Source organism: Grus americana, chromosome 7, assembly GCF_028858705.1.
Source record: "Grus americana isolate bGruAme1 chromosome 7, bGruAme1.mat, whole genome shotgun sequence".
NCBI lineage: Eukaryota > Metazoa > Chordata > Aves > Gruiformes > Gruidae > Grus > Grus americana.
In genome coordinates this window covers 959,185-986,073 of record NC_072858.1, presented here as the reverse complement: position 1 = coordinate 986,073, position 26,889 = coordinate 959,185, and the positions used below count along the sequence as shown (strand labels likewise).

The 26,889-nt window shown below is 42.8% G+C and overlaps 1 protein-coding gene across 3 annotated transcripts in view; it reads left to right on the top strand.

The window, feature by feature from the left end:
* Positions 1–20,243, top strand: part of PPP2R2D (protein phosphatase 2 regulatory subunit Bdelta) — a 30,330-nt gene extending 10,087 nt beyond the window's left edge. The window contains exons 1-9 of one of the 3 annotated variants that reach the window (XM_054832850.1): positions 1,326–3,110; positions 4,670–4,767; positions 8,133–8,298; positions 9,965–10,077; positions 12,926–13,103; positions 13,944–14,108; positions 15,566–15,735; positions 15,825–15,916; positions 18,087–20,243. In XM_054832850.1, the coding sequence (XP_054688825.1) occupies positions 3,056–3,110; positions 4,670–4,767; positions 8,133–8,298; positions 9,965–10,077; positions 12,926–13,103; positions 13,944–14,108; positions 15,566–15,735; positions 15,825–15,916; positions 18,087–18,366 (1,317 nt within the window). In that variant the 5' untranslated portion in view covers positions 1,326–3,055 and the 3' untranslated portion in view covers positions 18,367–20,243. Of the gene's footprint in view, positions 1–1,325; positions 3,111–4,669; positions 4,768–8,132; positions 8,299–9,964; positions 10,078–12,925; positions 13,104–13,943; positions 14,109–15,565; positions 15,736–15,824; positions 15,917–18,086 lie in introns of those variants that run through there. The other 2 variants (XM_054832849.1, XM_054832851.1) reach the window with 2 other exon arrangements.
* The last annotated feature ends 6,646 nt before the right edge of the window (positions 20,244–26,889 follow it).

Sequence of the window (26,889 nt, the reverse complement as noted above, 5' to 3'; positions counted from 1 at the left end):
CTGTCTCCCTCTGCCCCCTGTATAACTGGCCCAGGAGGCTTTGGAGGGTATAGAACTTTAACAGAATTATGACAGGAGTTGTGTGACCTAGGGAGGTTAATATTTAGCAGGGATGTTAAAAGGCTTAGAGCATTTATACTGAATTTTGAAACTTCTATCTAGGCTTACAGGGTAGTCTCCTGAGTCACTGAGGATAGTTTCCGCTACATTATTATAAAGATGGATATTTGTAGCCTTCTGTTGTGTTGGGAGGGTGTTTACTACCCATGGAAGCGCTTAGTGCTGTTAAATTTGGGGATTCTACAAAACCATAATTTAGTTGCCAGCAATTTCCCCCCATGCTCCTTTTAGTATACTAGCTTTGAAAACAGCTAGGAGTTTCCTAATCTGTGTGTAGACCATAGCTAAGTTAGAACTCCTTTCCAAAAGTGAAGCTAAACATTAATTTTTCATGTCTGGAAAGAAACAAATATTGCCAGACTAATACCTTACTCTAAACCCATAGGTCTTGCTGCTCTCCGTAGTTTACAGGAGGAATGCTTACATGGCTACTTCCAGACAGAGGATCCTAGCCACACTGGAACAAAAACGGAAGGAAAGTTGGCCACACCTCTCCGTTTCAGGAAAGTCATAATCACAAAGGTGCTGTGCATGTGAGGAGCCTGCGTTAGGGTGCTCTATGTGAGCCGGGGTCAGGAGAGTTTGTCTTTCCTCACCCTTCTGGATGGTTCATTGTGAGTTATTTTGCTAGTATGAAGAAAAGGCTGAAATAGTCCCCTGGGAAATAAACCTGGTGCTTGTACACATAAGAGAAAGATACAACATATAAGAGAAAAGCTTTAAAAATTCCAAAGTTAATATGATGATTAAGAACTTGCAAAGACTTGTTTGAAGTTTTTTTCTAAAAGTTTTAAGCTGACTTGGAAGTAAAGAGCAAATGTAGATGGGTAAAGTATGTTGAGCAAAACGCAGAGTGATTGGTTTGGAATTAATTTTGTGGTTTCCTCTAATATCATAATTATTTTTTACCTGTTTTGAGATAGTATAGTGCTGAGGATACTGGATGGAGTTATTTTGGGGATCAATATGCTCCAATTAAACATGCTTATAGGGAAAACTGGTTTTAATTCATACTTTTATATATATATAAAGTTTTAGTGCTGTTAAAAACATTAAAAAGTTGATTCATCATATTCCAAATATTTTAACTGAGAAAATATTTGAAGAAAGTTTCTATACCTTTTTTCCTGAAGTCCCCCCTTCGCTTGCCCATTTCTGTATAGCGTGTTGGCCATAGATTTTTACCTACTGCTTCAGTGCTGATTTAAAATTTCAATTGCTTTTTTTCCAGTTGGTAGTCAATTAGCAAAGAGAGGCATTCTCCACTGGCACAATCCTTTTACCTACACATGTTGTTTACCCTCTTCTCCCTGTACTTTTTGTTTAAAACCCTAGAATTCAGGTAAGTAGTGTCTGTGTTTTAGCATGTTCCCACAGTTCTTAACATAAAGGACCCCAAGATTATGTTTGGCTAGATGGCACTGCTAGTAAATAATAGCTGTGTCAGACAAATGATGTTAACTTCACATGCATGTTAAAGCAAAAAAGATGCACAGCGTATTTTGAGCAAATAATTCAGTAGATACTTTGATAATGTATATGGGAGAAGTTAATATCTTTTTTCCATTTCTGAAACTAAATGGAAAAGTGGTTTTCGTGACTTCACTTGAAATAATTGCACATGTTAAGGAGTCATTTATTTCTGCTACGATGTTTACTGATGTCTCAAAGGGTAAAACTGATCCATGCTAGAATGGCTTTCAGATTTTTGTGGTAGTGGAATATTAGTTTTGCTACCGATAAACCTTTGTAACTCAAGGGCTACTTAGTGTTTGAGTACTGAAAAGGTCATAAAATTACTCTGTCAAGTCACTTCACTACTTAGCTCATCCGTTCATTTCTTTTTTCCTTAGTTTACTAATTTCCCGTGATGTCTCTTGAAATGCCTGGGTTTTTTTCCTGTGTATAATTGAGTGATACTGGGATGTAGGAATCTTTTTTTATTGTAGCACTATTGCCAGTCTTGGAGTAGAATTTAATTAAGATTGCATCTCCAGCTAGTTCACTAGCTGTCTCATTTTAGTACAAAACTCTTTGCTTATGCCATGATATTTGGTATTTGTAACTATAAAACCTCTTAGCCAGCCATTTGTAATGGCTTATAATTTATACATTCACACAATTTAGGCATGTATTTGGCACAAAGCAAACACATAATTGTGAAAATAATTAGCATGGATCAGTATTAAAGCCCAACAGCAATATTAGCCACATACAGAGATTTCTTTTTTTTTTACATTGAATCTCAATTCTCATACATCTTGTTTTCCCCATGATTGTCAGGCAGGAAGAATGACTTGGCTTGAAAACATTTTCACGATTACCATGTACATATGTTATACAGATTGTTACGAAAGGGCCTTGTTTAAGTTTCTTAAGAAAGAAAAAAAGTTCCAAATTCCCAAGATGCTTTACATGGACCAGCTCATACGCTTCTGTGTATGGAATAATTTGTTGCCTGTCTGAGGCCCTAAGCAGGGTATGAGACATTAATTATATCAGAGAAATGCGGCAAGCTTTGGAAAAGTGAAATCACGTATCAGCATTACAGGTAGACAAACTTTTTCTTATCTGTGACAGAAAGTATATTTAAGAATTGGTTAAAATGACATACAAGGTTCCTTGTATGTTCTTTTGACTTGCGTAGGGTAAAAAGATTGAACAGAATTCACTGGGAAATGGGTGAGCTAGGAACGGGTCTCGTTATAGCCATCTAAACCCTTTGTCCATCGTCACTTGAGTCCATTTATTTATAGTGTAGGAAGGATGTGTATTGATATACTGATAATCTGATTTCAGTGTAACGACAATCTGAGTTTTCCATAGCCTCTCAAAGAGAGGAACAGAGGTCCTATTCGCGCGCAAGTTGACAGATCTTGTGTCGTCGTTTCAACTTAGGCACTTGGCTTCTTGTTTAACACCGAGCTTCAGTGAAATGTTATTGCTGTGCACAGTGTGTAACTGTAGTTTTGACAAAGTGGATCTTTATGGTAAGTGGAAATAGTAGTTTTTCTATTTATATTTTTTGATTGAACACACATTGTACCTGTATGGTGACAGGTGAGGATCACTACAGACACTAGCTAGAAACTAGCAGTACAATTAATTTTAAGAAGTAGATCAACTGAGGAAAGAGTGGTGTTTTCAGTATGGAGTATGAGCAGCAAGGGTGTGGGATTTGTTCTTATGAGTGGGTCTGTTGAGAATTTGGGATTAGCCATCGTCCCGTTCTTCACCAAAATGGAATCTTTTCATAATCTTTTAAAGAAAGGTGAATATAAAGCCAGAGGTGTCCAGAAGCAGGTTAGTAGTGTGGTTTTGAAGGCTGGGATAAATCCGTAGAAAGTTGTTGGGGTTTTTTTAATAAATTTTTTTAATCAAAGGTGGCAAATCATGATTTTTATTCTGGGGAAAAAACTGTTTCAAGGGCATCTGTTAATAAATATGAAATATGAATTATATATTGGGAAAACTGATTAGACTTCCTAATCACCTTCCTCATAAGAGTGGGGGATTATTGAAAAGAATTTAGAAGATAGTGCATCAAAATCAATACAGGAAAGTAGTTTTCATCTAGTCTCCAATTGCAAACTCTGAAACTAATTGCTATCGTATACTTCAAATCTTACAATTTTTATACCTGCATAATATAATGAAATATTTGCATGGCTAGCAAGCAACAGTATGGATAAATGTTTACTTACAATTTTATGCCGAGTGGTTTGTTGGTTTTGTTACCATATGCCTAAAACCTGTGACAGACATTTATAGCCCCTTATCTCTGCCCCTTGGTTAGAGATTGTTTAATGGCAATTATTTCTTTATTGCCACCTCCAAAGATTAATTGTGGTGTGCAGTGGTGAACAAATACTGGTTGTTCTCAAGGTTCAGTCCCAAGGGCACTTAAGCCAGTTTAAACTGGAGATCCTGCAATCTTTTCCGTTGCTCTCCTGTTCCTTCAGCTGCCATCATCCTTGCCTCTCGTTTGTTGTATACGTGCTGATGCTTCTGCACAGAGTTGGTTCAGGAAGCTCAACTGGAAGAATTGTCTGTCTGGTTTTCCCTTTGGCAAAGCGGGGACGCCCGGTTCAGGTTCCTGAACTAACTCGGTGAACACTCAGAGCTTGGGGAAAGGCAGGTATGCCTCCACCTCCCCTTGATCAGGGCAGCTGCAGTACTACCGCAGATGAACCACTTTTGATACGATGCTTGCTTTTGGAAGCTCCGTGCAGGCATATCTCCATTATGTATTTCAGCATTTACTGTCAACAGGTAGAATGCGCAGTTGGGATTCTTAAAACAATATGCCTTCACTTTTATGATTGAAGGCCTTCGGAAGCTTAAAAAACTGAGAAATGAGGAAGTGTTTCAGATTGCAAATTTTGTTAGGCTTTGAAACATGGCTTAATTTCTGGATACTGGTGATGTAAATCAAGAAGTCGTGTTGTTGCATTAATACAAGTTGTAATTTTGTTTTGTGTTCAAGTCTTGAAACATCTTGATTTGCTTTACACATTACAGTGCTATTTTATTTCTGTTTTGTTTACAGCTGATATTATTTCAACAGTTGAATTTAATTACTCTGGTGATCTTCTTGCAACAGGAGACAAAGGTGGCAGAGTGGTTATATTTCAAAGGGAACAAGAGGTCAGTGACTCAAAAAACAAAAGTGCTGTTACTACGCTGTTCTTGTGTTGCACAGTCTAACTTCATTTTTTCATGCTGTGAGGTTTAAATGGTTGGATAGTTTTCTCAGAAAACCCTAAGTTAGCCCAATTTCTAAATACATGCCTTGTGGTGAGCTGGGTGGGTTAGTTTGGTGGTGGTTCCTCTCCTCTCCTTCAAAATCAAAAAAAAAAAAAGTCCCAAAAGTACAAGTGTGTTCTTTATATGTGCACCTAGTGTGCTCAGTGTCATTTTGCAGAATTGCCTTTGGTCTTTCTCCTAAACTTTACACTTCATAGGTTGATCTAAAATAAATCACAATGCGTTTGGAGATAATGTAAGAAAAGTTTATTTAAAAAAAAGATACAAGTTAAGCTACAAGGGCAACAGGATAAGATGCTTCAAAAATCAAAGAATTAAGTATCTGATGTGTTTTAGGATCCTATGACTCAATCAGTGGGAAGAGCTACTTCTCCAGAAACACTTGAGTATTTTCAGTTCAGAGGGTAGGAAGGCTCTCCCTCCTACAGTTACACAGCTTTTCAGCTGGCTCTTTGCAATGGTACTCAGTTGTGTGACAATGCTATAACATATTGCTATAACATATTCTGTTCGTTCATCAATGCAGATACATCACTGAGCTTTTTATATCCAGAGAAGTAGTGTGTATTGGGAATGTGCACTAAATGCTGAAAAATAATTATGCCTTGTCACGTCTGGGAGAAATCAGGAATTGTGTTCTTTAAAAAGTCCGTATTCTGCATGGCAACTCTCACCCTCTCCCCTGCCACCAAAGCGCATGTTTATCCTTTCCTTTGAAGAGCTGATGAGAATTTGAGCCTTCTTCTGGATCAGAAATACCAAAATTGACTGTGGAACTTTAATTCAGCTTGTTTGTGCGTGAAATATACTGATCTCAAGGTGCAAAATCCCACTTCCTTCGTTGTGTGGTTCAAATGATGCTCAGTTAACAAACAGCTATCCAATATGTTGCATTTCATCCTGACTGTGATATTATTTATAAAACGCTTTACCAAAGGTGACTTACTAGTTTTACTGTGAGGATTTTGAGAGGTAGTGAAATGAAAATACTGTTGCTGAAAAAGCTGCTGAAATATTATACTACTACACCTAGACAGCTTATAGCTCATCTATCATTTAGTCTGCTGTATAGACTTAACTAAGGCACAGAGAGGTCAAGATCAAAAGCGTCCACCTACTTGGGAACTCTGACTTTCTTGGCCCTTGTTTACAGAGGCACTGTCACTGCTTGGCTTTCAGCTCTTAATGCTCAGTTGTTCCACCAGTCAAAACCCAACTGCCATGGCATTTCCTCAGAGTAAAAAAACAAAACAAAAACCCCACACCAAAACAAAACAACCCCCAGAACCCAAGTCAGACTATTCACACAGGAATATTCAACTGTTGTCTTGGAAGCACGTGCAGACTGTAGGGGGGAGTTGGGCGTAACAGTCATTTCTCCTGTCATGCAAAACTGCACAATTTCTGGAGAAGAGGAAGAAAATAAAAATAAGTGTATAGGACTGGAACCTTAAGAAAATCTTACAGCAAATATTTTTAAGCAGTGTAGATTTTAGACTAGGTTAACTAGGTTAATAGCAACTTAGGATAGTTCTAAAATTTCCCTTACACGTTAATTTGGGAAGGCAGGCTGAAATGTTGTGCATCATTCCCCGAACTCATATGACATTATTTCAGTTCCAAGCAGCTGATTATTCCAACCAAATGTGTGAGTAGAGAGTGAGACAACTGCCTAGTGCCAGAAAAGGCAGGTTGCTCAAAAAGACAGTATCTAGATAAGTAATGTAGATAACTATACTGATTAGAATCATAGAATATCCTGAGTTGGAAGGGACCCATAAGGATTATCGAGCCCAACTCCAGGCTCCACAGAGGACCAGCCGAATCAGAGCATATGACTGAGAGCATTATCCAGACGCTTCTTGAACTCAGTCAAGCTTGGCCGAATAGCCTTAGTTGAGAGAGTCCTGTCCAAAACGCTTGGAAGTTCAGTGACAAGTACCGAGTAAAAAAAATGCAAAGTCTAACTAAAATGCCGTACTTGTGAGACATCACAGGGAAAAAGCCTAGCTGAAACAACCTCATCGAAGTTGTCAAGTCAGACGTGGAAGTGTAAGGAAGCATCAGGACAAAGGTTGCCTTCGCAGCCCTAGGTTGGCCTGGTAGCCTGCAGCAATGTGAGTCACGACGGGGTTTTTCCACGGTAAGGTACCGTCAGTCAGTGCGCAGGGTAGGCTTTCCTTCCGCTGATTCCTGCCGGCCTTTGCAAGCAACTCACTGCTTCTCGAGTGGTTTCACTTGGTTTTGGGGAGCTTGTTTTTTTCAGAAGTTCTAGGCACTGCAGCTCTACAAGTTGGGGTGTTCTCCAAACATGAGTTAACTACCTTAACATTAACTTACTTGAAAAGCCTGATAGCTAGTTGCCTCAAATCTGATATTGCAAATCTGTGGATGCTTGTGACTCTGGTCTCTGCTCCTTGCTACTGCATCCATCAAATGAGGATAATACAAAGCGGCCTTCTAGTTTTGTCAGGGGAAAAGTTGTTAGTGTGTTTGTAATGGTCTTTGGTACGTCATGATGAGGGCTATAGAATGGCTTAGATGAAAATGGGATAAGTCCAGCCTTCAAGTTTTTATAATAAAAAAGGTTGTCAAAGCTTTATTATAGGCCTTGATAGCACTTCTGGACACAGCTTGTTTTAAAATGAGTAGGAGAAGAGCTAGATCTAGCACTCATACTTGATCTTGCTGTGCCTTCAGCAGAATGGCTTTGTGCAATCGTGTTTTTATAAAAAACATACATAATTACTCCATGTCCTATGTCCTTTGGCATTTATTCCCTAGTCTGGAAACCCTGCATTATGTCTGTATTGTGGTGATGAGAGGAATGAGTTTCGGAAAGGGACGGGAATGGAGATTAGGTGAAGTGCAGAGACTAGTCCCATGGAACTGGTAGTTTAGGATGTAGCTAACTTCTCTGCTGCAATCCTGGTGAAACCGCTTGGAAGAGGTAGCGTAGCCAGGATCTCTGCTGACAGCATGCCTCTTCTGGGTGCTTTCACATGCTATGTTCTACGAGTACACACATAGATATAACGATACATTTTTTAACAGGAAGTCTGTGTGCACTGTAATTGATGCTGCTGTACTGTAGGTACTGTGTCATAGAGTAAAAATGTAAATTAATCACAATCTGTTGTGAAAAGTTTACTTTCTGATTAGCAATTTCTAGTCATTAGTTTGTATGTATAATTCCTAATGAACCAAGTAACATCAGCTTCAAGAAATATTCTGTTTCCTTGCAGAATAAAAGCCGTCCACATTCTAGGGGAGAGTATAATGTTTACAGTACCTTTCAGAGTCATGAACCTGAGTTTGACTACTTGAAAAGTCTAGAAATTGAGGAAAAAATTAATAAAATTAGGTGGTTACCGCAACAGAATGCTGCTCATTTCCTGCTGTCTACAAATGGTAAGGACGCTTTATTTTTGCACAGAGTACTTTTTATGTCATTTGAATATTATCTCACCTGGGATCCACTTGTGGGTTTTTGGTCTTTTTTTCTGGAGTGTCTTGGGGTTATTTTAATGTCTTCTGTAATTATATGCAAAATATGTTTTGATTGTAATACTCTGTAAATTACTGGTTTATGAATGTAAAAATAATGAAGCAGCAACAGAATAGGCATAGTTAGAGCTCTGTTCTGTGGATATACTGACTGTGCTATCCGTTTACATTCCCTATTACTCTGCTTTATAGTTTTTGTATAAATGGGTTCCCAGTATGCTGAACTGAAGTAGAAATCAGAATTTGACTTGATCATCCTAATTTTGAAATTGACTTTTTTGTGACCCCAGATGAATTCTTAATAAAAGCATTTGAAATTGAAATCCTGTGGTTACAATGCTCTCTTTGCTTTTCCAATACCAAAGCATCATGTGTGCTTTGAAAAGCAACTCTTTACAAGACAAGTCACTCTAGGAGTATGTTTATACCATTTTCACTGTGTACCTTAGAATACATAAAAGCAGTACAAAAATTACAAGTTGGAAATGACAAGTTTTCATGCACTTTGGTTTTTTATTTCTTCCAGAATTTTAGTCGTGTTTATTAGGCATTAGGTCTGTTTTGGTTTGATGCATCACGGAGCAAGCTGTAAATGTAAATGCAGAGCTGTGCATGGAAAAACTTGCTCTTGCTGTCCGAGGAATACGCCTCCTCCTAACAGTTTGGATCACTTTTTACCTTGTACTTAAATGACTTTATGAAAGGACTGATACCCTGCTATATGAAATTTTAAAAGCAGGAATTACTTCTGTCTACTGGACTTTGAAATCAAAATCATCTTTCTTTGATAGAAATTTTACTAAACTTAAAGGAGTCTTTAGATTGTGTCATCTTAAAAGCTTGAAAGATATGCAGTAGTTTGGGGAGGAGAGGTTTGTTTCCAGTTGGCGAAGGATCTCGCTCTGGTGCATGTGGAAGGACTTCCCCAGTCAGACTTGGGGAGTACGTGCTACGTGCCTTTGGACATGAACCCTAAAGTAACGGGGCAAGTCCTGGTCTCACTTACTGTCTCCTAGCAGACACCTGGGACAAACTTGGATTCCTTAGGGTAGTTAGTGCACATAAGTCATGGATTTGGGTTTATTCCCTAGCATTTGGCTGTTAAAAATAATGTAGATAGTCATGCAGAGTTTATCGATGAATTTTGGTAATTGGTGTGTGAAACTTCCCTTGGTGAAGGGTCATTTTGGCAAAGGGCGGGCATAGGGCCTTGATGTTCAGACAGAAGCTTGTCTCTTATTCAAATTGAAGGTTACATTGGAGTTAAAATGGAATCCATCTTTTTTTTTCCCATCCATTTACTGATATTTTCATTCATTTCCCACCTGCATCCTCCAAGTGTGTGTGTCTGGTATATTTTTGTTTGTTTTTCATGTATCAATTCTGCTACACAATATAGCTGAAGGCAAAGTACTTCAAGTGTGTGTAGGGAAGGCTGTACTCGATCACTTGCTGTTCAACTTGCAGGCAGTGGAAACCTAGATAGATAAATAATATCCACTGACTCTGTTATTTAGTGCTTTTACTTTGAATGTAATTCATTCTCAAGTATGTGAATTTTTGGTTTTAGATAAAACTATTAAATTATGGAAAATAAGTGAAAGGGATAAAAGAGCCGAAGGTTATAATTTAAAAGATGAAGATGGAAGACTTAGGGATCCTTTCAGAATCACAGCACTACGGGTACGTTTCTGCTCTTTGACTTTAAATATCGGTATACATGTACTTCTCTACCTTTGTACTACCAAAGTTGTCAACTGAAATGTGTAGATTAAAAATTATGTTTTGGACAGGGTCATTGAAAACTTATAAAAAATGGAGACACTTCATTTTTTTTATATATATATATATGTATACATATATAAAACCCTATTAAATAAGTTTGTCTCTTAAGACAAACTTTCATGATTATAATAATAGCTTCCCAATAGTTTGTTGTGGTTTGTTTTTTGGTTGTGTGGTGTTTTGTTTTGTTTTTTTTTTGTCTTGGAACATCTTAGCATATTTTAAATGGATTTGAAATTTAAACTGTTTTTTAAAATTGAAATATTTTGTTAGCCTTTATCCACCTCAGCATATTCAAATTGTAGAAAAAGATACACGGCTTTATTGACAGCAATAAAATATAAGAAAATGTAGTTGTTCAAACCTGAAAATACAGCATTTTGGGGTATCTCTGGCTGGGGCTGCACTACTCTGTACTCATTTCACAGAAAGCATGGACTCATCCTGCTGTGATCTTAAAATAGCCTAACATCTTAGCGGAATGTGAAGAAAAGTGCAGGAGCACAGTACTTCGGAGCCTCTAACATGCTGACTGCTCTTCCTGGCCGCGCCACCTCAGCAGACAGTGCTGACATGCCCGTGCCAGTCGCTGTAAGGAGGTGCAAATGTCCAGGTCACCCTTTGGACTCCCTGGGTGCTGCTCAGTGACACTGGCAGACAGGGCCCTTCTCCTGGGCTGAAAGCACAAGCCATCGTGAATGTAGGAAGAATTTGGCTGATAATTTTTTTTTTTCCTCAATATTGCTTATATTTCACTTGTTCGGCCTTTTTTCTAAGGACAAGACTCAAAAATTTAATCAGGGTGCTGGGTATTCCATGGTGGGGTACAGGTGGTTTGGTTAGAGGGAAGTTCTGAGCAGTTGGAAGACGTAAGGTATGCTTGAATAGTCTTGACATCTTCCCACTTGCGTAGTGATGTAGTGGTAGGGTGAACGCTCCAAACTTGGGATCATTTGAAGCAGGAGCTCAAGAGATGAAATCATGTGGGGTTGGGGTTTTTCCCTTTGTGGTTTTTTTTAATGTTGTTGTTGTTACCATAAATAGGAATTGAACTGAGGCTCTCACTGCTTTCAGAGACAGTGCCACTTCTGACACTTGTAGGCACTATACAGCTGTGGGGTTTTGTGGTTTTTTTGCCTTGGTTTTGCTTAAATTGAATACTGAACTGAAGCTTTAGGTATACATTAGTGTAACGCATTGTCATGTTGGGGAAAGGATACCCACTTCCTCTGGAAAGTGTCTTTCTCCTCAGCGTGTGGGAGCCAAGATCTGATTGAGTATTCTAATGAAAGTATCTAAAAGCAAGGAAATATGTTATGATACAATGCCTTAGCCCAGTGACTGGGAGTAGGTACAGATGGAATTTTGGATTCTACAACCTTACCCTTCTGTAGGAATAGACTATCCATCTGGGAATGTGGAGAGTCTGGAATACAACCTAAGGTTTTACAAGGTACTGGCTATACCACTGAAGGAGTATGTTAGCACCTGCTTTAAACGCTGCAGTCTGTTTATAAGTCGTCAGCCTGAAAGGGGGTAACAACAAAAAGCAAGAACCTCTCTCTCAGAAGTTAGTCTTCTAAATTTGCTACTTTTCTGGGAAAGGAAGGTTGGGCTGAGCTGCAGACCTTGCAGGCACCACATCTTAAGAGATGATGGAAGGAACCAAATCTGAGCAACGATTGGCAGAAGGGGAAAAAACCTTGGAGTTACCTCCGTACGTTAAAGTGATCAAGTTTTAGAGATCTACAGTATGTATACCTTGGGCTTTTATGGGCTTTGTTTGCATATTTTATTACAGAAGTGTAACCCACATTTGTTTATAAAGAAGTAGAGATGGAGAAGCAGCAGCACTTCAGCGCTGCATCGTTTGCAGAGACCACAGCATTTCTTGATATAATTCTTCAGATTTTCTTGATTTTCACCTTTCCTGATAATTCACATTAATGCATTTTCGATTTCACAAGCAGGCTAGGAACACTCATGTGGCAAGATAGGAAAATTGCCTAATAAAAAGTAATGGATTAATTTAATCATTACAGTTTGATATAAACAGACTGTGAGATATAAACATGGTGAAAGCAATTACAGAGCTCTTGGATTAATTTTATTCTTGTTCCAGGAAGACAGATTATCTTGGACACTGTCATAACTTTTTTTCTTGGTGGGATGATGTAAGTTAGTGTTCTGATGAATTGTATGTGCCAGAACAGCATAGGACGTCCTTGGGCAACCTTAAACTACTCGCTGGTTGGTGAGGAGGAGCTAGAGGGAAGCTTACTGCACTTGACCCTGACAACAAACCACATCACCCTTAGGCCAGGGAGTTGTGGAAACGGGGCATTCATGTGCTCCTAAAGCCCTACTGACTGTTCAATCAAACCGGGGATTTTTCTTTGCAGATTGTTCTCACCAATTTCACAAGCACCCCTCTAAGGTATGGGGGTCACTCTTGAGCACTTGTTTCAAATTATCATCATCAAATATAATTGTAAACGTACACCATTTTCCTGGCAAATGAGTTACAAAGCTGCTGTACTTGACAGGTAACTTCTGCAGAAGTCGGTGTCTGAGGTTTTGGGTTGGTGGATGCAAAGCCAGTATTCATAGGCTGTTGTATTACTGTAGATTTGAAAAGTGTTTGGTCACTAAATCAAAATGGAATGCGTGCTGTGCAATTAATTAATACCTTCTGAATCAGAAATCAGTTTTATGCCAAAATTGACTGTTCTTTTTCACATTTCAGGTGCCAATATTGAAACCCATGGACCTAATGGTAGAAGCAAGTCCCAGAAGGATATTTGCAAATGCACATACTTATCACATAAACTCTATTTCAGTAAATAGTGATCATGAAACATACCTTTCTGCAGATGACCTAAGAATTAACCTATGGCATTTAGAAATCACAGATAGAAGTTTTAGTATCCTTTTTGTGGACACTGGGGCACATCTAAGTTGTATATGGTGAAAAGAATCACTTAAATTTTACTAATTAGAGTAGGTGTTTGAATCTAGGGATTAAAGTAGAGGATTTTAAAATCTGGAGGTTTACTACAGTGAAAGCAGGCCTTGGGGTGCTCTCATTCATTCTTGAGTGCAAGTGTTCTTTCAATGGAAAACTGCCAGTAGAAATATCATAGATAGTTTGTTGTCTAAAGAGGAACTGAGGAATTTTGGAAGCGTCCTTTATTTGTGAAGTTCAGTCAACTTAAGTAAGAGTTGAAAGATTTGAAAAGTAGGTCCTTTGTTACTGTAGATACTTTTCAAAGTTTAAGGTCTTTAACTAAGTAATATTTCTCTTAAAACAAATTCTGATTTTTTCCATACCAAATTATATCCTTCACTGCAGAAATAATTTTCAAATCTTTTCACAAGCATGTGTATCCAAAACTAATAGTATGCCCTGCATTGACAAATCTGCAATAAAAGTTGCAGGAATACGAAATAGGTCATAGGCAAATTTTCTAAAGCTTTAGGTAAAGAGGTGAAGTGCATTCAGTGTTCAGTAGGAAGTGTTAAGAAGGAGGCTTGAGTGGAGTCAGAAATTATCTCCAGCATCTGTTAAAGTTGATACATAAAACCTAGATTTGTTTGTTTGTTTTAAATCTACTCAGGTCATTTTACTTTGTGCAGACCGCAGACAGTAGAAATTAAGATCTTGCCCTGGTTTTCTGCATTGTATTTTTAACATTTTGTAATAATTATCTGCTAGAAGTTATTTGAATGTGAAATGTTAAGTGCCTTTACAAAAACCTTCCCAGATATTGTAGATATTAAGCCCGCTAACATGGAGGAGCTGACAGAGGTGATCACTGCTGCAGAGTTCCATCCTCATCACTGTAACGTCTTCGTCTACAGTAGTAGCAAAGGAACTATTCGACTCTGTGACATGCGTTCCTCAGCCCTCTGTGACAGGCATTCAAAATGTAAGTTAGGGTGCATCTTCATTTATGGGTTTCTTGCTTTGGTTTCATGCAAGATGGAGTGTATAGGTGTTCTGCTTATAAATAAACATACCAAGTTCTGCTTATTGGTAAAGAGCATACAAGGTAAGGGGTGGTAGTTTTGTAGAATGGAACATTTTAATTGTCTTGTTCTAGGCCATCCACAAGCAGAAGTGTAGCATGAGACAATTGACGATCTGACTCTGCTCCTGTTTACCCATTTATGCATCATAAACTGATGGGAACAAGTGCTTTTGGCACCAGTGAGACCTGTCTTCTGTCCAGACTCAGTCTTGGTGCTTCTCAAAGGTATCTGCTTATCAAATGCCAGTTCAGGGCAGTTTATTCAGCTTTGTGCATTAGAAACTGGGCTGATGCAGCCAGAATCCATTTACTTTGTGACCATTTGCAGCTCCTAGGATAGAATTAATTTTTAAGAATATGCGCTGCGTTTGGAGCGAGTTTCCAGGGGTGAAAGGTGAATGCTCTGTAGTCTGCTGAGCCACGTAAACTTATGTAGGTGAGGAGAGCTTTTCTGTTGAAATCATAAAGATAACTGCCTGTGCCTTGCACGCAGCCTCGTTTCTTGTTCACCACTGTAGCAGTTGTGGTTTATTAGTATTACTAGTCCTGTGGGGTGACCTACCGTACTGATAATTGCAGGTAAGCTTTCTGTAGCGCAGATAAGGTTTTATTGTTGGTGGAAGAAAGTGTTTGCGCAATGGGAAATGCAGAATGCTAGGCCACTTCATCTATTGGACTTCGTGTTGCATTAAATTACTTAGAAGCACTTTATTTTTTTAACTGCTTGTCACTGAGTAACATCCTCTTAAAAGGGGTCTGTTCAAAAATGAAACAAATTGTTCTGGGTACCTTGTGTCATGAAATGTTGACTTCAAAGATTAACTCTTCAATTTAAGTAATGTATTTCTTTATCTGCTTTCTAAAACCATACCAATTGCATTTCAAGCGTAGCTACTAATATTTCACTTCAGTAGGTTGTGTTGTACAACTTGTGTTCAGATCTAAGGAAAAGTATGTTGTACAGAAGTCTCAGAATGCATGGATCATGCATTAAGATCCTGTGTTTGGGATGCTGATGTTTTCATCTACTCCTGTTCAACATGATTTGTAGATCACTTGTAATGTTTACTGTACCCATGTGCTGGTGTTTAGCTTCTGTTCTCTGATTCATCCGTAAGACCTGTGAATTGTAGTTGCTGATGCTGTGCTCCAGTTGAGGGTGTTGGAGATAGTCATCGGCTTGCTAGATGCCTAAGAGCATAACATTGTTTAAAAGAGATTATTTTTAAAGTATTTACAGCAACTTCCTTTAAAAAGAAACTAGTTTATTGTTTTGAAGTTTTCCAAGTGCTGAAGAATGTTCAAAGCTGTGAAACTTAGTGTTGGTTTCATTTGTAATTGTCTTCTACCTACAGTTTTTGAAGAACCTGAAGATCCTAGCAGCAGATCGTTTTTTTCAGAAATAATATCATCAATATCTGATGTAAAATTCAGTCACAGTGGTCGATACATGATGACAAGAGACTACCTTTCTGTTAAAGTGTGGGATCTCAATATGGAGAACAGACCTGTAGAGACATACCAAGTATGGTGTTCACATTTTCTTAAATATCCTTTCTTTTCCCTTTTCTTCTTTTCCGTCATATCTAATACCAATTTAAATGTTCCAAAAAGGTTCACGAGTATCTTCGAAGCAAGCTTTGTTCTCTTTATGAAAATGACTGCATCTTCGACAAATTTGAATGCTGCTGGAACGGTTCTGATAGGTGAGTTGGGGGGTTTCATTTTGGTTTGGGCTTTTGGTTTTCCCTCAGCATCAGGAATTGGGCTTCCAGGCTTGAAAGCCATAAGCAGTATGTGACTTTAAGGATGTAATTAGTTACATTCCAATCAACTGGGGTTGTTGGGTTCTTTGTTTTTCAAAAAGACTTCATTCTTCAATCCTCTACCCTCCAGTGTGGAAGTGGAATAAACTTCTGTGTGTCAGTTTGTTTGCAACAGGAGTTATTGATGAAGTTTTATATAGTCAAGACTGGCCATTTCAAGGCATGAAAATGTGACAGTTCCATTCTCAAAGTTTATACAAGAATGTGCATTCAGTGTTCTGCAAGTTCAATCATCTTTCCATGTTTTCTGTAAGCTAAAGAAGATGAAACTGCCTTAGATCATTACTGGTATTTTGTTGCAAACAGTGGAAATGCTTGTCTTGCCCGCAAGTGCGGAAGCATTATAATCAGACAGCAAAGCCACTGGATTGGCACAAAAGGTGTATGTTTCCTGGCACTAGCTATGGTAATGTTAGCTCCTTGTTAAATGCTTTCAGAAACCATGGATAAGATCATGGCAGATCTGGATTGTGTATCTGGATGCTTTCTGTTGGCTTGCCTCGGGGATTATTCTTGGGTTTTGTAGAATTTTTATGAGTACATCTGAAATACCTAAAGCAGTGACTTGTCTGCTACCAAATGCTTGCAAGCTGTTCAGTGAAAAGGTATCAGTTTTGATTTGATGGTAACAAGATCAACCTGCAAAACAAGCTTTGCCCTAAATCTCTCAAATATTGAAGAACAAAAGATCCACCGCATTGTTTAGATGGGAACAGTGGTCAGGGAAGTCAGACCTGGTAAGCTGTGCGCAGGAGTCAGCAAAGGAAGTGAGACGTAGCTACATTGCTGTTGCAGTGACAGTTGAGATTGCCTGCACTGCTACATGCTACTTAGGTACTAATTTCTTAAGTAAACAATATTAAAGAAAACTGGTTACTCTAAATACCAGGTTCCGAGTAGCTTTGAGTTACTGAGGGGAGAAATACACTGTATCAGTCAGTTTGCCACAAGAAATTGCTAGCAATACCTACAATATCTACCGTGAAATGAATAAGAGAGGTGTATGTGTTTTGCTAAGCTAAAATGCAAAGAAACTCACCCTTATTTCTATGTTTTTTTTTCTCAAGCATCTCCAGTCAGGCTTTTTTGGTGGCGTAAAAAAATACAAAAATCAAAGCAAGGTCATCTCATTTTAACGTGAGAACATAAGTTGTAGAAGCTGCAGTGCTCACCTCCCTTTGAAAAAGCACATTCCCTAGCACAATCTGAGTGGTAAATGTTGTGGTAATAGTGTCTTGTTCTCCTCCTAGTCATTCATTTTTTAATGCCATGAAGACAATGTGTATTGGCAAATAAGATGGCAAGGTGGTTGTGATTTTAACAATTTGTTAACAGCTTTTCCAGTTTCAAATGCTAGAGATAAGTGTTCAATACTGAAAATAATGAACAACTCAGCCTCGGTTTCAAGCCTATTTTTTGAGAGAGCTACAAACCAGCTGTCCATTGGAGGTTAGATATATGAAGGCATCTTCGGATGCGAATTTTTTCTGCCTCACTCAAAAGCAAATTTGATACTTTACAGAAACTCTGACTTGGTTCTTCAGGGCCGCATCAGACGTTCACGTAAGGGGGCTCTTTTACCAATTGAAGGCAATTTTTCATAATTGATCCATTGGCATGCTCGTGGTCAACATGTGCACCGTGCCAAGGAAGGTGCTTTCATTTGTGATAGCCTGCTGAAACGAAGCGGTTCACAGTGGCTTTGCTCCCACTGTGACTTTTGTTGTCATGCGGTAAAGGGATGGAGTAGTGCCGGGAAAACCCACTGTGCTGTCGTTAAGATAACGAAACGTAGGACTGCTGCTGAGTGCTGGTGGCAGGATGGGGGGACCAGGGGAAGACCTGGAGGAGAAATGGTGGGGTGGAGCAGTGCTAAAGTCTGAAAATGGAACTGAGCAAAGGTGTACATCAGAGAGGAAGGGAGTGTAATGCCATGTAGTGGCCGTGACCTCGGTCTGACAGTCACCGTGTGTGCAAGAGAGAGAAGATGGGTGTTCAGTACTATTGCTGGAAACCTAGTAAGATTTGTCTGTCTTCTGCTTTTAAACAGTGCTATCATGACTGGATCTTACAACAATTTCTTTAGAATGTTTGACCGAAACACACGACGGGATATCACTCTGGAAGCATCCAGGGAGAGCAGCAAACCTCGTGCCATCTTAAAGCCGCGTAAAGTGTGCACAGGCGGTAAAAGAAAGAAGGATGAAATAAGCGTTGACAGTCTGGACTTCAACAAGAAGATTCTTCATACAGCATGGCATCCCATGGAGAACATCATTGCTGTAGCTGCCACCAATAATTTGTATATATTCCAGGACAAAATTAACTAAAGATGACTTACCTGAGGACAGAGTCGTCGTCTTGCATAGTTAAGCTCAGTTGTTTATCTGTAAAAGAGAAGGCCTTGTTGTCCTACCAGTGAAGAACATTGATGCACTTACTTCCCTTTAGATAAAGGCGAGGGTCTGGCCTGGTTTTTGAGTTCATGGAGCAGTTCTGCCTGCGGCAGGGTAGGGAGCACCAGTCGCGAGGTTCTGGGAGCAACCCTCTGGAGGCAGAAGCGATGGACAGTGCTCAATGAGGCCACTGCTCAAAACAAATGTATTTATTTAAGTCTGAGCCTTCCTTTCCAGTTTATAGACCAAAAATTTAACACCCGAGAAGAAAAATTGTCATAAAAATGTAATTTCTATCTCTTGCGCTCTTTCTCTGCTGTAATATTTCGGCCTTTCAAAACATATATTGTGCTTAATGCCTGTAAACATTCCTCCTCTGGCCTGTATCTAGGCTTAGGTGTTTTTACCTTTGAGCACTTAGGTAGGTCTTGAGTTGGGTTCGTAGACAGGTTTCCATGAATATTTACTCACCGACTGTATCTATAACCACACCTTCTGGTGTAAACCACTTAATAAAATAACGAACTATAAAAGTGTTTTTAAATCTGAAGGTATGTATTCAGTCTTTTTATTTTTTTATTGCATGTACTGAGGTTCTGCAGAATAATTCTGATGGGCAGATTTGACAATGTTTGCCCCAAAACATTGATTTTTGGCAGACTAATACAAACTTTTTTTGTGTAGTATTTCAAATTCTAAATTTAGAGTTTCCATGAAATTGTCATTTAGTTTAAGTTGCACTGATTTTCTTGTCAAATGCTATCTGTGTACCAAGTAGGAGATTGAAAAGGTTAGCATAAAGACATCCACAGCCTTAACAGAAAGTGGCCACCTTGCACAGAAGGGAAAACAAAACACTTCACAAATTTTCTTCTCTGAAGATAAAAGTTCCGTTCATCTGATGCCTCTCAATGTTAGATAGGGACATACCTTATGTGCATTATGGTTTTTAACCTTTTTGGTATTTGTCATGAAGACACAGTTTATTTTAAATATTTGGCATGACACGCTGTCTCACGTTGCAGTTCAAGCCAGCAAACCCAACTCTCTTGGTGATGCCAAGCAGCAGCGCAGCTTACTGCGACAGCGCGTTCTGACTGTAACACTGAGATATCGGAAAACCGTGCAGCCACACGCTGGTGTGAGCTGCCATGGTTGTAACTCTGTTCTTGCAACTTTGTTTTAAGCCTTAGGTACTTCTTTTTTTTTTCTTTTTTTCTTTTTTTCTTCCCCCCCCCCCCCCCCCCAAAGAGGCCTAAAACGCATCGACCTTCTCTTCACCCCAGAGTAGCCGGGGTGAGAAGCTGCTCCCGGAGCTGTTGCAGCACGTTTTCGTAGCATTGAGGGGCTGGGCATTGTGCTCTGAAATGTGCCTGCAGGTCAGAAACTCCTTCCTAAAAACGAGATCCCTTGCGCTTCCCGGAGAAACACAGAAGTGTGGTTTACACTCCCATTTTTCTTAAAATGAAGGTGAATTGTGATTACTGAATCAGATCCACATATGCGAGAGCAAACTATGTCTGTTCTTACCCTCCCGATTAATGTCCATAGAGTGCCACTCTTGTTCACAGTAAGCTAGTAAGTACAACTAACTTTGAGGTTCTACAAATAAAGTTTAAATTAAAAAACTCTTATACTGTATATTGGTTGTGACACTATTTGAAAATCTTGAACTGTGGAACTTCGGGGTCACTAAAGCATTAGGTTTGACCTTGTTCCTAAAATACATGAGAGCTACTACAATGGGATTGTACATACTTGTTCAATTATTTTGACCAAAAAGTTTAATAAATTTTAAATGTTTACCTGGACTCGCTCTGTGTATTTTGACAACTTTTTCTTCCGTTTGTGAGATGACTGGCCAGATGAGCCAACCTGCAGATTGTTTGTATTTCCATTTTAAATGGCGAGGTTTGGAATGGTCATACCTCTAACTCAAAGCTGTCTGTTCATATTCAGTGAATATATTAGTGCTGTCTATTTTTGATCTATTTTTTCAGCAAATGTAAGTGGAATATGAGTATATGTACCACTTTCAATTAAATAGTTTTTGATGATTCATGAAATTTTTATCATTTCATTTTATCTAAAAGCAGATTTTCTTGTCAATTTGATAAAATTGCTGTTCTTCCAGATACTTGCCCCAGAGCACCCTTGACTCCAGTCAGCAGTCCCAGTCCCCGAGCGGCTGACCTGGGCCGATGGCACATCTCCTGCGTAGGGGTGATGTCGCGTCTTGGCGTTGCGGTGGGGCAAACCCCCGCGCGTCCGTTCCGAGGGGTGTAGGCTCAGCGTAGTGCAGGTGTAGTACAGGTGTAGTACAGGTCCAGCCTTCTGCAAATACCTCTGGCAGGGAGGGAACTTCAGGCCTCGGTTTTTGAGGCAATAACTGGAAGAGCAGAAGTTTGTACTGGAAATCAGAGGTAAGAGGTGTTGGAACTTAAACAGTTGCTGTTTCGGTGTGGTGCATCCCTGTTGCCCTGGGGACTAGGGCCGAAGTCAATGTTGCATATTTAAGGGTTGCTGTACACCTGAGTGAGTTTGCTACGTAATCCTCGCTCTGTGAGACGTGTGTGTTAAATTGTCAGCACAGTAGTTCTATACTGAGCAGGAAGTAGGTTTGTGGTAAGTAATCACCGGTTACGTGATGAGAAAGTATTGGGAGGAGATGAACCATCCTCCCAAAGGTCTGCCGCTCCCTCGGGGATGGGTTCGGAGATGGCGGCAATGGGAGTTAAGACTAAACTGAATTCCGTTGTCACTTTACACTGACCACAAATACAGTGCCTGAGGGAATCGGACTTCCTCGAAATGCCGAGCGGCTCTAGAAAAGCCACGTTGGGAAGTGAAGAAGGTGGATGTGGGTATAAACACAGCCCTGGGGCGAGCTGGGGGTTCAGCTGACCCAGAGATACCAGGGATCGGTGGTGGGGATCAGCTCCTGCCCCTGCGCTGGCAGCCGTGCTCTGGGGCCGGGGCACAGGCATCGTGTGCGGCAGGAGAGTGCTGCCATGGCAGCTCAAACCCATTCGCACTCTGCTTCCGAAGGGTTCGGGCACTTAATTTGTACTGTTAATTTCCCAGGGAAAGGAAATCACTGGCAATGTGCACGGCAGCCCAGAAAGCCACCCGTGTCCTGGGCTGCGTGTCCAGCAGCGTGACCAGCAGGTTGAGGGAGGGGATTCTGCCCGTCTGCTCCTCTCTGGGGAGACCCCCCTGCAGTGCTGCGTCCAGCTCTGGGGTCCCCAGCACAAGAAGGACATGGAGCTGTTGGGGCGAGTCCAGAGGAGGGCATGGAGATGGTGCGAGGGCTGGAGCACCTCTGCTGTGGAGGCAGGAGGAGAGAGTTGGGGTGGTTCAGCCTGGGGAAGAGAAGGCTGCGGGGAGACCTTAGAGCCCCTTCCAGTCCCTGCAGGGGCTCCAGGAAAGCTGGAGAGGGGCTGGTGCCAAGGGCAGGGAGTGACAGGCCAAGGGGAATGGCCTGAAGCTGCAGGAGGGGAGATGGAGATGGGATGTGAGGCAGAAATCCTTCCCTGTGAGGGTGCTGAGGCCCTGGCACAGGGTGCCCAGAGAAGCTGTGGCTGCCCCTGGCTCCCTGGCAGTGTTCAAGGCCAGGTTGGATGGGGCTTTGGGCAACCTGGGCTGGTGGAGGGTGTCCCTGCCCATGGCAGGGGTGGCACTGGGTGGGCTGGGGGGTCCCTGCCCACTCAAACCAGTCTGTGATTCTATGATAATGGGGAGGGGGTCGAGGAAGACCTCGGTGGGGAGGAGCTGCACTGGCAGCACTGCTCCAGCCCCCGTGCCCAGCTGGAGAAGGGACGTTTGCCAACAGGAGCCGCACAGGGCACGCTGGTCTCTAGTCTGGGTTTCTCCTGCGAGCTGGCTGTCCTTCGGGCTAACCTGGTGCTTGCGTGTCGTGCGCTAGAACACTTGTTTCAGGCTCAGAAGTCAGAGCAATGGTTCCTATTGAGCTTTTAACCAAGGGCCCTTGTTTTGCTGTACCTGGGAATGAAGTGACCTGGCAGGCGTGCGAGGACTTTCCCTGGAACTGCCCTGCCCGCGGCTGCAGAGGGGAGGGGACCCGTGGTGTCCTGTGCCCGTGACTACCCCGGCCTCGCCAAATCCAGCCCGGGTGGGTGGCTTGGGCTCTTTCTCCCAGGGGGTTCCGTCTCCAGGCTGTTCCAGCGGCTCTGGCAGCAGCTCACTGGAGGCCGGGGTGTGGGTTGGGGGACGATCCCCATCCCCAGGGACGGGTCCCGGGGAGACGAGCGTGCGTCGCCTTGCGAGCAGGAATTCATAACCCAGTGGCCGCCAGTCCCCAGCCGTGCCTGCGGTCAGAGCAGGAGCCCCAGCCCCCCCCGACCACCACCCGCCATCAGGGGAGCGTTTAGGGAGTTACGGCACGGGGACGTGGCCGCTGCCGGATCCGTCCCTCGCAGACGGCGTGGGAGCAGCAAGGGGCTTCTGCTGGGGTGGGGGGGAGGGAGGGTGGGTCAAGCGTGAGGCAAATCTGTTCGTCAGCTGCAGATAAAATACTTGGGATTTTGCCGTCCTGTTCTTTGCATCCAGGGTTTTAACAGGCGGAACAGAGCCCTGTGCTGAGCGGTTGGGTAAGAGGATCCAGCCTGACTCTTCCCTGGTCCGAGTGATGGTCACTTGGTGTCCGAGCCGCTCCGCAGAGCGAGCTGTAACTCGGGGCAAACACATGTGCAGCTTTTCTGCGATGCTCAGCGCTGGGCAGCACGTGGACTCGCAGGTGGCTGCAGCCGTCGGTGTCCCATTTAACTCGCTTTTGACATAAAGGTCTTTTCCTGCCTTACGCCAAACTTGATCCAAGCTCCTGTGGTCCTTACAAAGCCAGTGGTAAGAAGCTACATGTGAGCTGGATGAGCATGGCTTTCCCAGCGCATCTGAGCAGCCACGTGTCTGCGCTTGGCTGAGCTTCGATCCGAAAGGGCCGCGGGTCCCCTGTGGTCGGGGGACGCTGCGGGAGGAGGCAACTCTCGCGCTCTGGGGCTCTCCCTGGGCTGGTCTGCACCACTCAGGGCCTCCTCCTCCTCCTCTTCCTCCTCCTTGCAAACTGCGGGGTGGGAGGAGTCTGCAGAGGGAACAGGAACTGGCTTTGCAGCAAATCCCCTCTTGCAGCATCCTTGGAAGCTTCAGTCTCAGAGGCAGGTTCTGTCTCGACCTTCGCCAACTCCTGATGGTGGCCGTGTCCGCTGGGCGCACCCGGCACTGGCCTTCCTCGGTGTCCTCTGCAGTTATAAGTAGCACCTGCAAGGCACCCTGCGTGCCTCGGAGCCGTCAGCTTGGCCTCTGGCTGCTGCTGAGGATTGCTTGCCACTAGTAGGGCAGAGCAGGCTGAAACGCCAAGCTTTGCACCCAGGTGCAGAAAACGCGTTGAGACTGCAAGGAGCTGGTTGTGCTCTGGAGCAAGAGCGGGCTTCTGCTGCGTGGCCTGAGAGCCTGTGCGGGCTTCAGAACATGCCTGCATCCGTATCGCTGCTTTCATGATTTCCCTGTAATACCTGGTCATTTTTTTAAGACCCCAATTTCACGAACAGTATTTCTTGCACAAAAGTACGCAAGCCTTCCGCGTGCCCGGCGCTGGCTGGCGCTGGCAGGAGCTGGCCAAGCCCCAAAGCACTAAACCGGACCCTGAGAAGCGCGGCTTTGAGCCGGGCCGGCTGCCTCCTGCAAGCCTGGGCTCTGCCGGAAGCCCCGCGCCGCCCCAGCAGCGTCCGTGCACTTTGGACGTGTTTCACTGTCCTGGCCTGTGTCCTGGGTGACCCGTCTTTCCGCGGTGCGCTCCCCGCTCTGCCCCGGCCTCCTGGCCGTCCTTGGGGAGGGGGGACCCTGGCAGAGGGGACACCACACACACACCACACACACGCACACCCCCCCGACACACACACACACACACACACACACACACACACACACCCAGCCCTGGCTGAGCTCTGGGGAGGCGGCGGCTGGAAGCACAACCGCTCTATGTTATACTCACGCTTGTCTCTCTAAAGAAACAAAGCTCCTTGGACGGGAAGTGTGCTGTAATTACTTAAGATGCCACTTATTTAGGCCATGATCTTTTTTTTTTTTTTTTTTTTAAGAAAATTAGTTGGAAAACTCAGTGTTCCATTTCCTCTGGTATGAAGTGTGAAGAGCAAAGGGCTTAAAGTCTTCAGCACAGAGTTCATCAATGTCTAGCGTGTTAGGGTAGTTCTAGGCCATTTCTTTTAGTATTTATATTTCTTTCAGAGTACTTGTCCACTGGCTCCACAGCTTTAGACGAGCCTGGGCACTTCAAAGCTGCTTTTAAAAAATTAACTGTGACATTTGTATAACGTGCCTATTACAGACCTCAGTGTTGAAATCGCATGGCAAAAGGCCAACTGATGTAGCGGTATACGAATGCCTGGCTAATGTAGTTGGATATTGATGTCAAATATTCTGCTCGTTTGATGGCACTATGATGACTAGGGTGGGGTGTTTTTATTATTACCTGTACACCAGTCCAGCGTGGAGCAGGGCAGCCTGAGATGTTGCTGCTCTACACACAGGCCTGACACAGACATTGACCAGCTGAGGAGTCGTCTAGGTGTTTCACACATTGGTTTGGGTTTTTTTTGCCGTGGGTAACTTGGACATGGCATATCAATATGGTGGAGAGGGGTCGAATAGGAGGTTTTCTGAATGATAGCCCTAAAACTGCAGGTAAACGGCGCGATAGCGGCTCATCGATGTGTGTGTAAAAGCGCTGTGGCGCCCGAGTACAGCACCAGCGTCCCTGATTGCACCTTGCTGCTGCGTTCTTGATGAAATAGCAAATCACGATCCAGACGATCTACAAAACAAGTGTCTGGATTTACTTTCTTCAGTTTTCTGTAAGCCCTAACTGGAAAAAATGGACAAAATATTTCCGCTTGCTAGCTTTAGGAACACTAGCACACACCTGCGCATGCACACTGACAAAGCTCTGGTGAAACTATACTCACCCTCTGCAAGCTCAAGGACATAGGATCAGATCCTCAGAGATAATTATGCATGTAAGTCTAATCAAAATCGATGTAAATTAAGAATGAGTAAGAATGGAATGTGTAACTACCTCTAAAACCCTCGTTCCTTGTGCCTAACCTGAAAAGATTTGGCCAGCTGTGACTGTTTGTGGAAGGAGAGGCTGAGATGACTTTCCTGCCGCCTGTCTTCTCCCCGTTCCCCCCTTGAACCGTCGCCGCTTCCCCACTCGCTCGTTTAACCCCAACGATTTCAGTGACCGGTCAGCAACGAGCGGGGGGTTCTGGCTGTGATGGCCTGCGGGGCAGGGACCACGCTGCGTCAGCCTGACATGTGCACCCCTGTGTTTGAGGGGTGGTGGAGCCGATGGAAGAAGAGGAATAATTAATAATGACACTATAACAGAAACCACTTCTCATTTCAAACCCAAGAAGTGTAAATTAGCAGTGTTTTCTCAGGAGTGGTGACAGGCAATAGATATGCCACTTGCCGAGGTGCTGGTAATGACAAATACACAAATAAGATGGTTTAAACGGACAGACCATTTTTTCATTTCACCGCCACGCTCGGTGCCAACAGCCGCACAGGGAGACTGGCAGGACGGCAGCGGGGCAGTTCAGTTCAGCACCGCGCCGGGCCCCTCTGCCCGTCCCCCGCCTTTGCTTTGAGCCTTCAGGGTCCAGCTGAGCAAAGGGATCCAGCTGCTGCGAGACAGGTAAGGAGCATCTGCGCTGCACGTCTTGGGGGTAGCTCTGCGCCTGCCCATTCAGGATTGCTTCACTTCTCTGTTCGAAGAGAGCAGCGAGAAAAGAACACTGAACCAATGGTTCCTTTATTCACTGCAGATACCCCCAAACAGCAGAATGTTGCAGTGCACGATCAGACTCCAGTGAGCATGACCTCAGTGCATTTGAAGATACCTTTAACAGTTCCTATGAATCTTTCCTGTTAAAATCCCAAATACAAACCCAGGACACCTCCAGTGCAGGCGGTGCACCTCCACGGCCAGAGAACACAAGGAATACCCGTGCACAGGCAGGAGCGAAGCACTAGGAACCCTGCTTAAACAGAGCGGGAAGGCACGCAGGGCTGGAGCTCCTCCACCTCCTGCCATCCCAGGAACGCTGAGTTGAGCGGTATTTGTAAGCAATTTTTTGTTTACATGTGGATGCAATGGTGTAAGAAAAGCCTTGCTTTCCCCGAGGAGGAGGAAGCAGCTGATCCAACAGTTGTGCCCTTACCAGTTGTTTTATACCGAGGTTCAACTCTGGCTGCAGTCAGGTTAAAAACAGCGCCCAGTGTCACACATGGGAAATATTATTTGGAAATTAAAATAACCCTGTAATGCATTTTTATTGCCCATGCATTAAAAACTCCACTGGTGTGATTAAATCCATCTGGGGAGCACAGCACGCCCAGCAGCCTCAGCAGGATTGCTCC